Source organism: Rhea pennata, chromosome Z (assembly GCF_028389875.1).
Source record: "Rhea pennata isolate bPtePen1 chromosome Z, bPtePen1.pri, whole genome shotgun sequence".
Lineage (NCBI taxonomy): Eukaryota > Metazoa > Chordata > Aves > Rheiformes > Rheidae > Rhea > Rhea pennata.
The window spans coordinates 3753048-3767788 of record NC_084702.1 but is presented as its reverse complement, the minus strand read 5'-3'; the positions used below and the strand labels follow the sequence as shown (position 1 = coordinate 3767788).

Below are 14741 nucleotides of genomic sequence, written 5' to 3'. Positions count from 1 at the left end.
TTGATGAACAGGAGTAATCATCCTTGCTAACATGAAAATTGCATGTGTTCTTACTGTAGATGTCTCAAGCTATGTTACAAGACCTGTAAGTGACGCTTCTGTTTAAATTATCAGAAGTGTATAATTTTATTATTGCATAATAAAAACAATGTAGGGATCTAACTATTATTTCTATTTCAGGTATTAGGAGAAGGGAAAGGTAACAGTAGGAGGTACGCACTGTGTGCCTGAGGAGTGGAGTAGAGGTAAATACTGGTTTTCTGGTATACCAAAAAAAAAAAAAAAAAAAAAAAAAAAATTATTAACTTGATACTTGATACATAAATTTTCATTTAGTTGAAACAAAAGTACTACTTTTTCCCTGGTAAGTGCATTTGATTGCTGTCTCACCAGAATGGCTAGGCATTTATAAATCTTCTGAAGTTACTAAGAGGTAAGTTTCGTAGCAAGTACACATGAGGTAAAATAAGAACTCTCTTCTGCTTTCCCCCAAAACAAGGAGCAGATCAGCTGCTGTTAAGGTCATTGAGAAGATGTCTTTCAGAACAAGTCATTTCTGATAGTCCATTTTTATCAAGAAATGTTGACTCTGGCTGGGATACTAAACCTCTAAAATTGTCCTGTCTTCTATTGAAGTAATATCTATTCTGTAAAGAAAAATATTTTATGTTTTTGTGTTTGCTTTCCTTCAAGATTTTAGGATTATCTTTGCATCTACAAAAATGTATTTATTGAGTGTTTTCTTGTTTTTTTCTATGTGAAATAAAAATAATTCCTGTAAAATCGGTGGCTTATAGGAAAAGAAATGAATGTTAAGTAATCTTTTTTTGATTTATTTTCCTTTCACTTCTCTGATATTCAGTAGGCATTGAATGGGAAAATAGAATATGTTTCTAGGCGGTTTTCAAGACTCAAGGAAGGTTCAAGCAGCTGAAGTTATTGTAATGTGGAATTCTTCTTTACACAATGGTTAAATGGCATTTTTATAATATGACTCACATTCTGCTATTGCCCATGACTAGGCAGGCAAATCTGAGGTGTTGCTGCTAAAGGTAGTGTTCAAGACTGTCAGAAATTTGATATTCCAAACAGGGGTGAGTGGGAGCTGGAGAATGGATTCTGAGTGAGGGAAAGGCAAAGAAAATATTAACCCTGTTAAAGCACTATTAAAGATAAAATTTTACTCTACTGAAGGTAGATAAGGTATCTCTTTCACAGCTGAATTTGGAAATGTAGGAGCTCAACTTTTTTTGTCTGATTATCTTAAAATATTCCTTTTATTTGTTCTCTTTGAAAACTTCTCCTACAGAACATTTGTTCTATAGAACATTTGATTTTTATTGACTCATTTTCATGAAAAAGGATCTTTTAATTAGCCCTAGATGATACAAAAATAATTGATTAAGATAAAGTTAATACATCTTTGGAAATAATTTCCATAATTGTCCTTTGCTAGTGACATTAAAATAATATTATATTGCATAGATTCATGATGCTTTAAAAGAAGATGATCTTGCTCACTGATTTCCAGACCCATTTTCAATGAGATCATTGGTAAAATTTCTTTTGATTTCAAGGTACCAGTTGTAACCCTTAGTATTTGAAGAGATAGACCTTACCTATTTATAACAAATTGGTAAAATCTTTTAAAATCATACTAGCTACTTTGTGTGGGCAATAGTAGGTTTGAAGGGCCTTTTAAATTGAAAGATAGTTGCCCTACTTTACAAATACTTTATAAACAACGAGCATGTGTGTATGCATATGGACATGTGAAATTAAAATTATCAAATCTGTTTAATATGACTAATTTCCTGCTTTGGAATTAGGCTGAATTTAGAACACCTTAAGCAATGGTAGCTTTTACAGAGACTTCACAGCATTAGTGGGTGTGGGTGTGTTTGCATGTGTGCATGTATCTGTCTGAGATAAATCTGAAATCTCTTGGAAAAGGCTGTCATCTGTGACAGTAAAATCCAGTGTAGCCTGGTTCCAGTTCCAGAACGTTTTTAAAGTGGGTTTTCTTTCATCAGATGAGTCTTTCACTACAGAATGCAGGAGCAGTCCTAGGAGCAGGGCTTTATCCACTAAGCCAGCCAGTCACACTACCTCTTCTGCTGTCTTTCTGATGTGAGCCTTTGCCTTCAGCATGGTGGTTTCCAGAGGTGGCGTGAAGCATGCAGCAGTATAGACAGCTGATTAGGAGTACTTCCCTGCAAGACAGCAGAAAGAGCTTTGAGTCTCCTTAGCTGTGGAGGTCCTAAAGCACTCAAGCCTCTTACTGCCAAATTAACTGGATAATGATATACAAGATAGACAGTATTACCTTCTCTGATTCTATTTTGAGATGAAAACAGTCACCACTGCCAGCCTCAGGAAGGTTGGGAATTATGCTCAGTTTTTCGAACATGAGTTGGTGTTTACATGGCAGGGAAGCGTGGACATCCTCCCTTTGGGCACTTCTGAGAAGCAAGAGAAGCAAAACTTAAGGTGACCAAGATTCTCCTATCCTGACTAGAGGAAGGGCAAGTGAAAACATAGTCGCTCAAGTAGCAGTTAGTAAATTTCAAAGAGTGAATCTGGCTTAGCGCTCAGATATTTGAAAACATGAAAGTTTGGGGGGAGGGAGAGAGGGTTCTTTTTTCTTCAGTTGAAGGATTCATTCGATTTTATAACATCTTCAAGTGTCTTAAAAGCAGAGTAGTTAAAAGTGTCTGGTTTTTTACATCAGATCTGAGGTTAAAAAAGAAAAGTAGTTAAACAGGTAAAAGCACATTTAAAACTCTTGAGTGGCTCTTGCCTGTGAAACTGCAGATTTCTCTGCTGGGAAGCTGGGTTGTGTTCTCAGCTGCACTGTTGTAAATCATGGTTCACTCAAAATCAGGGACTTGGATTATGTTCTTCTTTTCACTTAGTAAAGCCTGGATTAACTCCCCGTCTACCACACAGCTTCCTTGGCATACTATTTTGTAACAGTCTTTCTATGGCACATGAAAGAGTTACATTTTGTTAGAAAAAATCACAATTCTTTAAACCTTTTAAATCACCGTTTCAAGTAACTATCAATAAATACTTAAGACATGCTTATGCACTTACAAGATACCTACCTCAGCACAGAAATGAAAGGGTCAGAAAATGACTTACATTGGGTGGAAGCAAGGGATGTGATCTGAGGTGTTAGAACTGTCTGAACATTTCTCTTAATGACACATTAAAAAGGAACTTAACACAGTGAGCATCTGAAGAGCAAACATTCATTGTTTTTCTTTGAAATATTTTCCTTCTGTTCTGTTGTCTTCTTTGAATTGCTTTTGTGCTATTAACCATTAGCATTTTGTGCTATTAACCATTCAAATAAGTTACCTGTTAATGTTAAGTGAGTTTCTGCATGTGTAATACCTCAGTTTTTCAGTTAATTACTAGAATTTCTGAACTGTAACCAGGGTACAGCTGTCTGAATACATCTGCAAGTATTTAATGCTGCATACTGCTTCCCATATTGTTTCATACTGCTGCTTCTCACATCTGCCTCAGATAAATCCAAGAGGGCCTCTTGGAACAGCGTTTTTTTTCCAGTATGTCTATGCAATTAATAGGTAGCCATTCCTGAAAGTGTCAAAAGCTAATAATAAAAAAATTAAAAATGGATGATACACTCAGAATGAAAGGCTGAAGCCATGATATTGTCCACAGATTGTTGTGTAGTGATAAATATTGTAGGAACGTAGTTATAGAACCTATATCAGGTGAGGAGGAGCAGAGTTTTTCCCTCAGTATTTTTGCCGAACTTCAGTGTTAGTACATTCTGCTTTCTTACGTTCACTCTGCAGGTTAATAAACTCTTTTCCTATCCTAAGCTTTCCCTTGCTATACTGCCAGATGGCTGCTGTATTCTGACCTTAGAAATGACTGCATTTATACTTGCCTGTAATTGAGCCATTACTAAGGCAGGGGAAGGTGTAAATTATTCTAATGGATTCCAGGCCTATTTTAAACTATCTGTATATTAGTGCCATATAAAGATGAGAGCACCACCAAATTCCCTTTTGCTACTACAGAGAAGATGAAACTTCCAAGGCAAATGGTTGTGTACTATCAGTTGCAGTGTCAGACAAACACAACTTCACTGCTTTTTGTGGCATCCAGTTTCCGTATTGGCCTGAAGGCTCACAGCTCAATCCTAGTGGGTTTATCTGCCTGATTATTGTGTGGGACAAAACTAGTGCCACTAGGAACATGGAGCAAAAGAATGCTCCCTGCACTATTTCTTTTCTGTTCCTCTGCAGCAACAGATTCAAAATTAATAAGTAACATGGGGTCAAGTTATAGTCATTATAAGTTTATTTAAAATCCAAAGGGAATGGCTTTTGCAGCCAGAAGTGTTTAGGTCCTCCGTCCTATGATTTCAGGGAGCATCAAGTCAGGTTCTTAGCATTCTTACATGCCCAGTATTTGCATGTCTCAAAGCTACCTCTTCTGATTAAGTTACTAATTAAATGGCAAAATGAGTACTTTTATTAAAAATCTGTCAGAAGACCTGCCTTTATCCAATCAGGGGTAACACTGGCTCTGACCGAAAAATAACAGCTTGTTGATGGCAGCCTTACTTGAAAAGGGGAAAAGGACATCATTTGACTAGGAAGCCTTATAATCTTAGAGTGTTTTCTTTTTCTGTTTTCTTCTTTCCTTTCTTCAAATGATGTGAAAACAGAGAGGAGAGCAGTATCCGTGCAATTTAAGTACCTGGTGATCTAGTTATTCCTGACCCATTTACAACTGTCAGCTTATTTAGGTGAGGAACAAAGTCCTATAAAACTGAGATTGTTTTCATTGGCACATTTGACACTTCCTTGAATAGCACACTGACATTGTGTTAAGGCTTGGCAAAGGATAGGTATTTTTTTCAGAAAAGGTTATAGTCATATCTGATGGCCTCTTTTTGTATTTTGTGCTTGAGGCAGGGGTAGGAGAAGAATGAGGGCAGAGGGAGAGCAGAGGAGGAAGGGCTTGATTCAGTATGTTCTCGATGCTTTCAGATGTTGGTAGCCCAGTTTCCTTACTCCTTACCTGAGACGTTTCCTCGTTTCCTAGTTTCCTAGTTTGTCTGTGGTTTTTTTTTTTTTTTTTTTTTTTTTTTTTTTTTTAAGCTACATTGCACTGATATATTCTCAGTTCTTTTCTCCCAAAGGGAAAGGGAGTTTCTCTCTTTGTTTCCATGCATGCATTTTCTAAAAAATATGGATGATATCTGTGGCCTGTTAAAGGATTTTCACAAGTGCAGTGCTATTTCTATGGACAATTGCCAAGGGGCTTGCTAGTCTCCCTTGGGTAAAGGAAATATGGACCCTAAAAATTCGGAAGCATGATGGGAAGGTCAAAAATGTTTGTGTATCTGACATCACAGAAGAGTTTACTGGGGCTTCATTTTCATTGCATGTTACAAGCAGCAGTGTAAGCTAGTCAAGAAGCATGTGTATATATGAGGGGTTCCTGGGGAATCAAGAGAAAATAATTCTGATTTTTTGCCTACCTCTCTGATTGCTTGTAATCTACTTTCTGGGACCATATTCTTTTTGACTTTTTTACCTAAAAATAATGAATGAAACGGTTGAGAGGAAGCACTATCATGACTTTACTTCTCTTTTCTCCCAAAGCTGTGGAACTGACATGCTTCAAGAGATGTATTGATGGGAGTATGTATATATGAATTGTAGGTCTTGACATGAGGAGACTCAGTATGGTTGTTCTTTCAATGAAACAACTTTTTACCTGTCTTACTCATCCCAGAGCCTTAGTTAGCCCCCTTCACCCACCTATTTTTGCATCTTTACTCTCTTAGTTTCTCTCTTAGTAAACTATTTTTATGGGATTAGACAAAGAGCGGTTGTTGTTTCAGACAGAACCTCTTTGACCATGGCATTAAAATATCTCTGTGGTTTAAACTAACAGACTCACAGAGCCACTGACTTTGTTAGCACTGTGTGATATGTCTATTTGATAACAGATCAATGAGATTTGTCAGTCAGACACAGGAGGAGAACAGCTGTTAGCAAATTAAAGTGGTGTAAGGAATGAAGTCTATAACTTGTATGGATCTATGGAATAAGTCTGTTTTGGAAAAGGGGAAAATCCCTCTGTTTTCCCTTAATGTGGTAGAAAGTCTTAAAATAAAGCGTTTGCCTCAGCTTTCCCAAAACAGTATCTGATTTTACATCTAGTGAAGTGGAAGGATGAAGGAGGAGAAGCCTTAGTTTTTATTACAAGTTGCTGAATGGAAGACTCTCCCAGTAGCAAAAAGGGCTCAGGAGTGTGGGTAGGTGAGAGGGAATATAAAACAAAGTGATTGCCCTTTCATGTTCTTCTGGTGCATCTGTTACCAAGGTATGCTGGTGCAGCTTTTCTACAGGTGGAGGAGAAGGAACCACCTCCTTATAGCCTTCTGTTAACACTGTCAAGTACAGCTTGTACTCCAGAGTGGTGTGAGTATAGTCACATGCTGTGCGAACATTTTCTTCTCTTCCAGATTTGCTGTGTCTGCTGCTATACCCATCGGTTTCCCACTGAATTGCTTCAGAATTGCACATATAACACTGAGGTAGAGGAGCTTGTACTGTGTGCCTGGAATGCCTGAGAGCTGTTTGCGTAACTTGGCATGTTCTTAGGACATAATCAGGAGCTGTTCTGAACTCCAGATTGGCAGAAAGGATCCTTCTGTCACTCCTCTGTCATACAGCAGTACTGGGACTCAGCCTGCAGCTGCATTAGAGCAAATTCACTTATCCAGAAATACTTCTTTAACAGCTGGCAGCTAGCTCAAAAATTCTACCATCATCTTTGTATTTCTTTGCCTTTTAATGGCTGTAACTCAGAAATCTAAGTTGGTATTTTTAAACATTTATTTTTGCTACAGTATCATTCTGCTGATATTTAGACAGTCCTATTCTTGGAAATTTATTTCATTTTGAAAAATAATTCAAAATGTAAATAAGTATTTGGACTTTTTTTCTCTTCCACCACTTTATTTATTTATTTAACCACAAAGTTCCAGGACAGAAAGTATCAAATTTGGGCTTCATGTCAAAAGTGGATTTTGAAGAGTTGAAGGCAAAGGGAGTAGGAAGGAATGAGAAAAGACTCTACCAAGTCAGGGACCTAATTCTAACCTTGCCAGTTCACAGGAATCACTGGTAATGATTACATTATCTGCTTGATTTACATATGACAATAGCAATTGCAGTGAGAACAAAACATTAGGCCAAATTCTGACCATAGAACGTAAATCCAGAACAATTTCACTCTGATTTTTTAAATTCTGATGCCATAACCTTGAATTCAATCCATTGTAACAGTAGAATATTTAAAATGATGGCACTTCAGAACAGTGTTCCTACCATCTTCCCTGTCTAATTTTGAGTACAAAGAGCAGCAGCAGTGTATGTTTAAATTATTGCTACAGTCCTCTCTGTATGCTTCACCTGTAGATTGAGGTTGACCACTAGACCACATCAGATCACTAATCCACTGCACAAGTTATCAATTATTTTCTACAGTAGAAGCAGACACATTTTAGCTATTTAAGACTCCATGTCAGTTGGCAAACAACCTTGCAAAAAGGAGAGAGTAATCAGAGTCATTTGATATGAAAATGGATTTTGAAGTGCCCGCTGATAACTCTGTGATAGCAACGCTGTTTCACTGTTCACTTAAGAATCAAACTAAATGAAATAGAGATAGCTTTGCAAGGCTGGAGAATTTCCACAATGCTGAACAAAGCTATACAGTTCATGTGAAAATTAAATGCACGTAAGGAACAGTGGGAACACTGTAAATTTATGTGCCTTAGGCTGTTTTGCATTGGCTTTTTATTTTTCAGCAGTTATTTACATGTCCTCAAACTGAATGCACAACACATCTAAAAACCTTTCAGGCTTCACGCACAGCAAGAACAGTGTTCTATGCCCTTTGCTCTTTTAATACCCATAACTGTGGGTCTTAAAACCATGGGAACAGGAGCTCCAAAGAGGTAAAGGATTAATTTCCCTTTGTCAGTGTAATTTATTCAGCTTATTTGTACTGGAGTACAAGTTCTTCATTTATTTGCGGAGTGTGGTAACAATCACAAGTCACTGAGCCCAGTGGAAGTGAAGCTAATTATTCTCCATTTTGGGATATGTCTGATCTGGATCAGAAAATACAGTACCATAGAGAATTTGTTTCTTAGTTCTGTGAACTAGCTTCCCTCCTTGCTTCCCTCCTCTTTTAAGACTTAGAAAATTTATTCACTGTATTTTTAAACTTTACAAATTTTACTTTTACAAAAATGTAAAGCAGGCAGCTGCTGTTATCATTCCTGAGTTCAGTCACACTCTGCTGGCTGAAACAGGCAGCCAGATCCTCCTGGCTAACAGGCACCTAAATGAGGTTTGTGTTATATTTTTTAACCTACTGTATTTATTTTGCCATGGGAAATAACAACAATAACTTTCAGTAATCCAGGGGGGTGACTAAATTTTTTTTTTTTTTTTTGGGGGGGGGAGGGGAGTTGGTTTGTATATTGCCAGGACAGTTGCACCTCTTGTTGCTTCCCGTACTTAGAGATGCCTCAGTTCAAAGCTTGAGTGTCTAGACCTGCTCCTCTGTGACCTTAGATTTTCACCTGTTGCATTGAGATCAACTAATTTCTAAAAATGGATGTGACAGTCAAAAGTGAACAATTTTCAAGGAGATGGAGAAACTGTGATTTGATAGATCCAGATCTCCAGTCCCTAATTTGTGCCTTGGGAGGAAGAAGGGCTGCACTGCAGATTTTTAAGACATCTTTAAAACTGCTTGAAATTACATCATAAGAATTTGCTGCCAATGAACACAGTACAGACAATAAAAATAAGGTGTGTAGCCGCTTCCCTACTGTGTCCTCACCTCAGCAATGGCCAATGTAGGTGCAATTCAAGGTACAATAAGCAACTCTTCAGCACAAACAAGCGGGAAGAAAGCATCCTGCCCTCCAGTCTTATCCATCCTTCTCAGTTTCTACATCTTCTGTATCATGTGTGGTGATCTGAATTTCAAGAATTAACTGTATAATAGTTCTGCCTTTTCCCATGGACTTCGTGACTACTCAGTAGATGCGTGAGAGAAAGACCATCAGACCTATTTGGTGGCTGTGTTTTGCCTTTATTTAATACACCCAGACTTTTAATCCAAGGTTTATTGCAGCCTGGAATCTGCAAGAGTTCTGTGTATACGAGTTTTGTACTGTGTATATGCTATCACGTCTACATTTTAAAAAGTTATTTCATTTTACTTTGAGGAGTTCTTCCAGATAACTGACAAAAGATTTGGATTAACTGGGCCAGAACATAGTTTTTCCTTAGGCCCACACATAGATGCAGTCAGAACGGGGTGCCTCTGAATGGTCTGACCAGTGTCAGGGTAGGTCTGAGCATCTGATACACTTCCCTACTTGTATGTTTGTAACTTGTGTGTTAACAGACACAGTGACATTCATGTCAGCAGTGTCTGTGCGTGGTAATTACTTGCCCAGATAAAGGGGCATGTGTATGCTGGTGGGATGTGAACTGATTACGGCTGTGATGGATAGCTAATGTATTCTGTAATCAAAGCTCTGATTTCAGTGTGGAAATTCTTGCTGTATGTCCTCAAATCTCCCTGAGTGAAACTATACCCAATTTTACACAAATTTACCCCTTTATTCACCAGTCTCCAATGGGTATTAAGCAGTTTTTGAGAGAGGATTAAGATTTGAAAATCAGAATGTTTGTGAGAATGCTGATTTATTATCTTCATCTTCTTCCTGCAAATAATAAATATATTTCTTGCTGCGAGTATGAGCTAGGTTTCTGGAGGCCATGACACCATTAACAGTGAAACTCATTTTTATAGGAGCGGTGCCTATAGTTTGAGATATTTTTGGTTTTCTGAGCCCCTGAGTTGCAGTTGTGTCACATTTTCAAGCTCTTTTTCTCCTGCAGTTATTATGGCTAGGAATTTTACTAAAATGATAGTTAGAATCATAGAATCATAGAATCAGTAAGGTTGGAAGGGACCTCTGGAGATCATGTAGTGCAACCTCTCTGCTCAGAAGGGTCACCTAGAGCATGTTAGATAGGGTTGCATCCCGGTGCGCCTTGAATATCTCCAGAGAAGAAGACTCCACAACCTCTCTGGAGTTAAGATCTTCATGTTTACGTCTGACAAAGGAGCTAACCGTTTAAGAATGTACCAAGCAGTTTGAGATTGGTGATGAACTTGAGAGTGCTGGTAGTGCTGCAAGTGTAACACGAAGCTAGTTTCCTTGCCATCCACAACTGGATCACACCAGACTCTAGTTTTGTGACTTTGTGTGAGTGTTGATGGATCGTAGCTAGGGAGATTTGGTGGGCTGAACACAACTATCTCTGAGAGAGGGGAACAGTTAAAACTGTGCTTAATGGGAAGACAGCTGTAACAGTTTTCCCAGTTAGGGTGTTTTTAGTTTCTTCATTGAGCTACTGGTGAGTATCCTACTTCACCAGATATTTTAAATGGTGGGTTTTTTTTTCTTTAAATGTCATTATTTAATTTTGCTATCACAAATCAATTGGTAGTCAGTACCCCTTCTACAAGCACGTGGAATGGAAGCAACTGCTGTCCTGTGAGCCCACCACTGTTTCACAGGTGCTGCTACATGTGTGAAATGCCTTACAGGACATATTAGCAAATATATTGCTGGTACAAAGACATGTGAAAGAGCCTTAGAGTTTCACTTTGAAGCCAAGCAGGACTTTCTGTGATGGCACGAAGTGCCGTTCTTCTGAACATTCATCTAGTATTGAGTTTTGTTACAGAGCCAACTTGTATCATGTTTTGGGATTCTTTAGCAGAGGCAGGACAACACCAGTTGAAGCAAAGCCATGACCAGTGGATGATATCTCTGTAAAATAGTAGGCTCAGATCTCCCTAAAATATGAAAGACAAGCAGAAAATCAAGGGAATGAGCAAGAAAATAGTTTGGCAATGGAGTTTCAGGGACAGCCGTGTCCAGGGCACGATCACAGAAAGAGGTAAAACCTTCAATTTTTCTGGAAGCTCAGTGATGCACAAATGTATACAATGCCATGTAAGATCAGTCTTTAATGAAATGAGATTTTGGACGCACTGTTGATGCTACATTGATGGATACCACTTACGGTGCTGTTTACTCCCACGTGTTGCTCTTGCTGCTGCTTTGGAGTCTTGAAGTGCAAAGTGGTTTAACTTCTAAGCTGTGTTGGAAGAGCTATACCTGTGGCTCTACAAGAGCTTTTCTCTTGAACAGCAGTGAAAAGGGAACATATAAGTGGGAGGAAGATGTAAGCAAATGGATCTATCCTTGAATCTGTGTTCTTTATTAAATTTGATATTATGAAAGTACCATTCTGAAACAGATGGTCAGGAGACAATGTATTACTTCTAGGAAGGGCTGTGTCTGAAACTGCGTGGAGAACAACCATCCTAGGATGAAAAGCCATTTGCTTTAAGGAGATAGTGTGCACTGCTGTGAAAATCACATTTCTGAACATTGCAACATAGCTGTTCCTCCACTACATTAGTTAAGGACTAAAAAGACTGGTACCTTTTGGTCTTTATCCATTAGAGTGATTAAGTATTTGGTTGCTTTTAATGGTGCCAGGAGTAAGATAAATGTGTGCATTAAGTGAACTTCTAAATTGGAAAGGTGGCCTAGGAACTCATAACCTACTTTGTAATCACAAAGGGGTGCTTCATTCCGTGATCGTTGTCTTGCGGGGGCAGGGTGGAGTGACAGTATAGTTATGACAGCCCTGCCTTCTCTGTTCACAGGTGTTCCCTTTCCAAAGAATTTCCTTCAGATCTGCAAGAAGATACTTTGCCGGCTTTTTCGGGTATTTGTTCATGTCTACATTCATCACTTTGACCGCATCATCCTTATGGGGGCTGAGGCCCATGTCAATACCTGTTACAAGCACTTTTATTATTTTGTGACAGAGCTCAGTCTCATAGACCGCAAAGAACTAGAGCCTTTGGTAAGTGTGAAGTCTGGGGGAAAGCTCTGGGAAATCTTCCTCCTGCCTTCACTGTCTTTCCCATATTTGCTGCAGTGGGTTTCTACTGGAAAGATGATTCATGATTGAATTTAGGCAAGTCAAAAGGGGAAAATCTTACCTCTGTCCATAGACTTGTCCCATCCGCTGCAGCGAGACACTCAGCAGGCTTAACAGAAAGAGTGCAATGTATTTTGAAAGGAAAAGTACAGAATGAAAAATGCTGATGTTTGAAAACAGAAGTTCACTTTTCTTATGCTGTTTCCTGTACTATATATATGTTTAATTTTTCACTATCTTCTTTCATGAGTTAGTAACAGTGTGGTACTCAGAGCAATGACTTGAATGTACGTAAGACTTGGATGCATATGAAAGGGACAATGACTTGTGTAAGGGTTCGCTGAGTTTTATTTTTTTTAATCTTAAAGTAAGCGTTTGTGAAAGTATTGAGTGTGATAGATCCAGAGTATGCTAAGTTAGACAAATTAGAAGAGAGAAAGGTTCAGACAATTAACAGCTTAACAAAACTAGACACTTCCCTTTGGTCTGGGGTAGATCAAAACTTACTGTTTCAAAAAATAAGACTTCAGAATTGGAAACAGATTTGCTTTTCCTTGCAAATGCAAATAAAATAAAAATATAGAAATGACAGACAATTCAGAAAGTAATTTACCAACAAACTCTCGCTGTGGCCATATAGGCAATTTTAGAAGAGATCAGGGCTACATTTCTGCACAGATCAGAGCTTGGAAAATATTGTGTCCTACAACATATTGTTGAAGTGCTAAAACCATCAGGATTTTTTTTATTATTATTTTTGAAGTCATTCTAGATAAATCTACATTGAAAGGAGATATATAGCACGGTTGGTCTGAGACGTTTCTGAATGTGTAGCAAGGTAACATTTGCCTATACTTGCACAGGAACCACTGGCTGTTGCAGGGGATGTGTACACATTGTGCTTATGTTCATTGAAGCAAAGCCTGTAGAGCGAGACAAAATAGAGGGTCTTGTTTGCAGCAGTTCACAGGAGGGCCTGCTGAAAGACACTGCATTTGGTGTGCATTGATAACTTTCGGTGTATCCATGACTGTTTTGAGACAGGATAACTTAAATGATATCTAAATGTGTCCTAAGGGATAGACCAGGCCCTATGAAAGAGAACTCCCCTGCCACAGCAGTGATTTGAGCTTAGCTGTAGCTGTTGAATGCTTTGGCTATGTCTCAAACAGCTTGCAGGGGAGGATATCTCAGGGATAGAAAGAGAAGAATTTAAATATTCTTGCCCCTCTTGGAATACAGAGAGTCTAAGGATGACCTATTGCCACAGCTACTGGTTAACAGTATTCCTGCACTAAGCAGAGAGACTAAGGATTTGGGCCAGAGTGGCTCAGGAGTTACCCATGTGTAACTGCAGTGCAAGTTAGGAATGCACTCCAACTGGTGAGTGCACTCCCCTTGCACCCCAGCATTCCCTTCCTTCATAAAATGACTCTTGGTATCATCACAGGACATAGTATTATGAACTGCGATTCAAGGACTTCCAGAAAACTCTGCTACCTACACTGAGGAGCTTCCAGCTCAGCAAGCTTCCTCCATCTTCCTTTCCTTAACTTGGGCATTTGTCAGCAGTACAGAGATGCAGAAAAACATATGTCTGTACTTTTGTCTTCAGCAAGGCAGGGAGGGAGTTGCCAAACAAAAGCAGACATGACAAATAATCTCGATTGTTGATATAATACTGAGAACAACCTATGCCTTGCCAGGATCACCATGGAAGGAAATAAGCCCACATTATTTTCCTTAATTGGAAAATGGTCTAAGAGCTAATTAAATAAACAGACTGGCATATGATTTAATAAGGATGAAGGCAACTGATATATCAATGTACCTTCAAGAAGGGAGAGTAACTGGGGAAGCAGGCACTGGATGAATACTCTTAGCCTGCTAGGAAGACTTAGGCTCTTTGTTAATAGTAGATCTTATTGGCCTTCTGCAACTCAGTGCAGCAGTTATAAAATCAAATGAATCAAATGGATCAAACACTTTTTTTCCCTTGCTTCTCCTTAGGGAGTTACTTAATTTGCATTTGATCAATTAAAGTGGAGACTGTAGTTTAAAATGCTGCTTATCCTTGCCCCATCCTGAAGGCTACCTTAAATTAACAGATCTGTGAGATTTTGTAGAGCTATTTTGTTTGAAGGAAAAAAAGCCCCCAAGTTGGCACACTCACTGACTCTGCGGGTGGTCCCAAGGCACACACAGCCAGTTAGTTAGTTTGGGGGAAAAAAGGAAGTGTGAAAACATACCTGCCCTTCCCAACAGTTAACAGGCAGCCAAGGCAGTTTACCCCATAATATCTCTCAGAAGACCTGTAATGCTTGTCTCCATGGGTAGGCTATTAGGAAATAAATTATGATGTGGATTTAAGATGTGGCCTCTGTTTTGTACTGGCTCCCTGTGCAGCTGATTTTATTCTCCACTAGCAGCAGTTCACCTTAATTCACTTCTGAGCGCCTTTCAGTGGACAAAAATTATCTAGCTGCATGATATCTGTTATGTCTACCACACCTTCACTGCACATGGATGACCTCTTATACATGGTGCTTTAAATATTCATGAATCCAAACTTGTTAGTTAATATCTAATATATAATAATAAGGATACCTAATATATATT

The 14741-nt window shown here is 38.6% G+C and overlaps 1 protein-coding gene across 4 annotated transcripts in view; it reads left to right on the top strand.

The window, feature by feature from the left end:
* The window catches only part of MOB3B (MOB kinase activator 3B), an 84552-nt gene that overhangs the window by 55743 nt on the left and 14068 nt on the right, over positions 1 to 14741 (top strand). Inside the window, exon 4 of one of the 4 annotated variants that reach the window (XR_009961214.1) lies at positions 181 to 245. The exons of 1 other annotated variant lie outside the window; for it this stretch is intronic. Coding sequence is in view for 2 of the 3 variants with exons in the window: in XM_062600156.1 (XP_062456140.1) it covers positions 11842 to 12044 (203 nt within the window). In the remaining variant the exon portion in view is untranslated. Of the gene's footprint in view, positions 1 to 180; positions 246 to 11841; positions 12045 to 14741 lie in introns of those variants that run through there. 2 more of the 4 variants (XM_062600156.1, XM_062600155.1) reach the window with 2 other exon arrangements.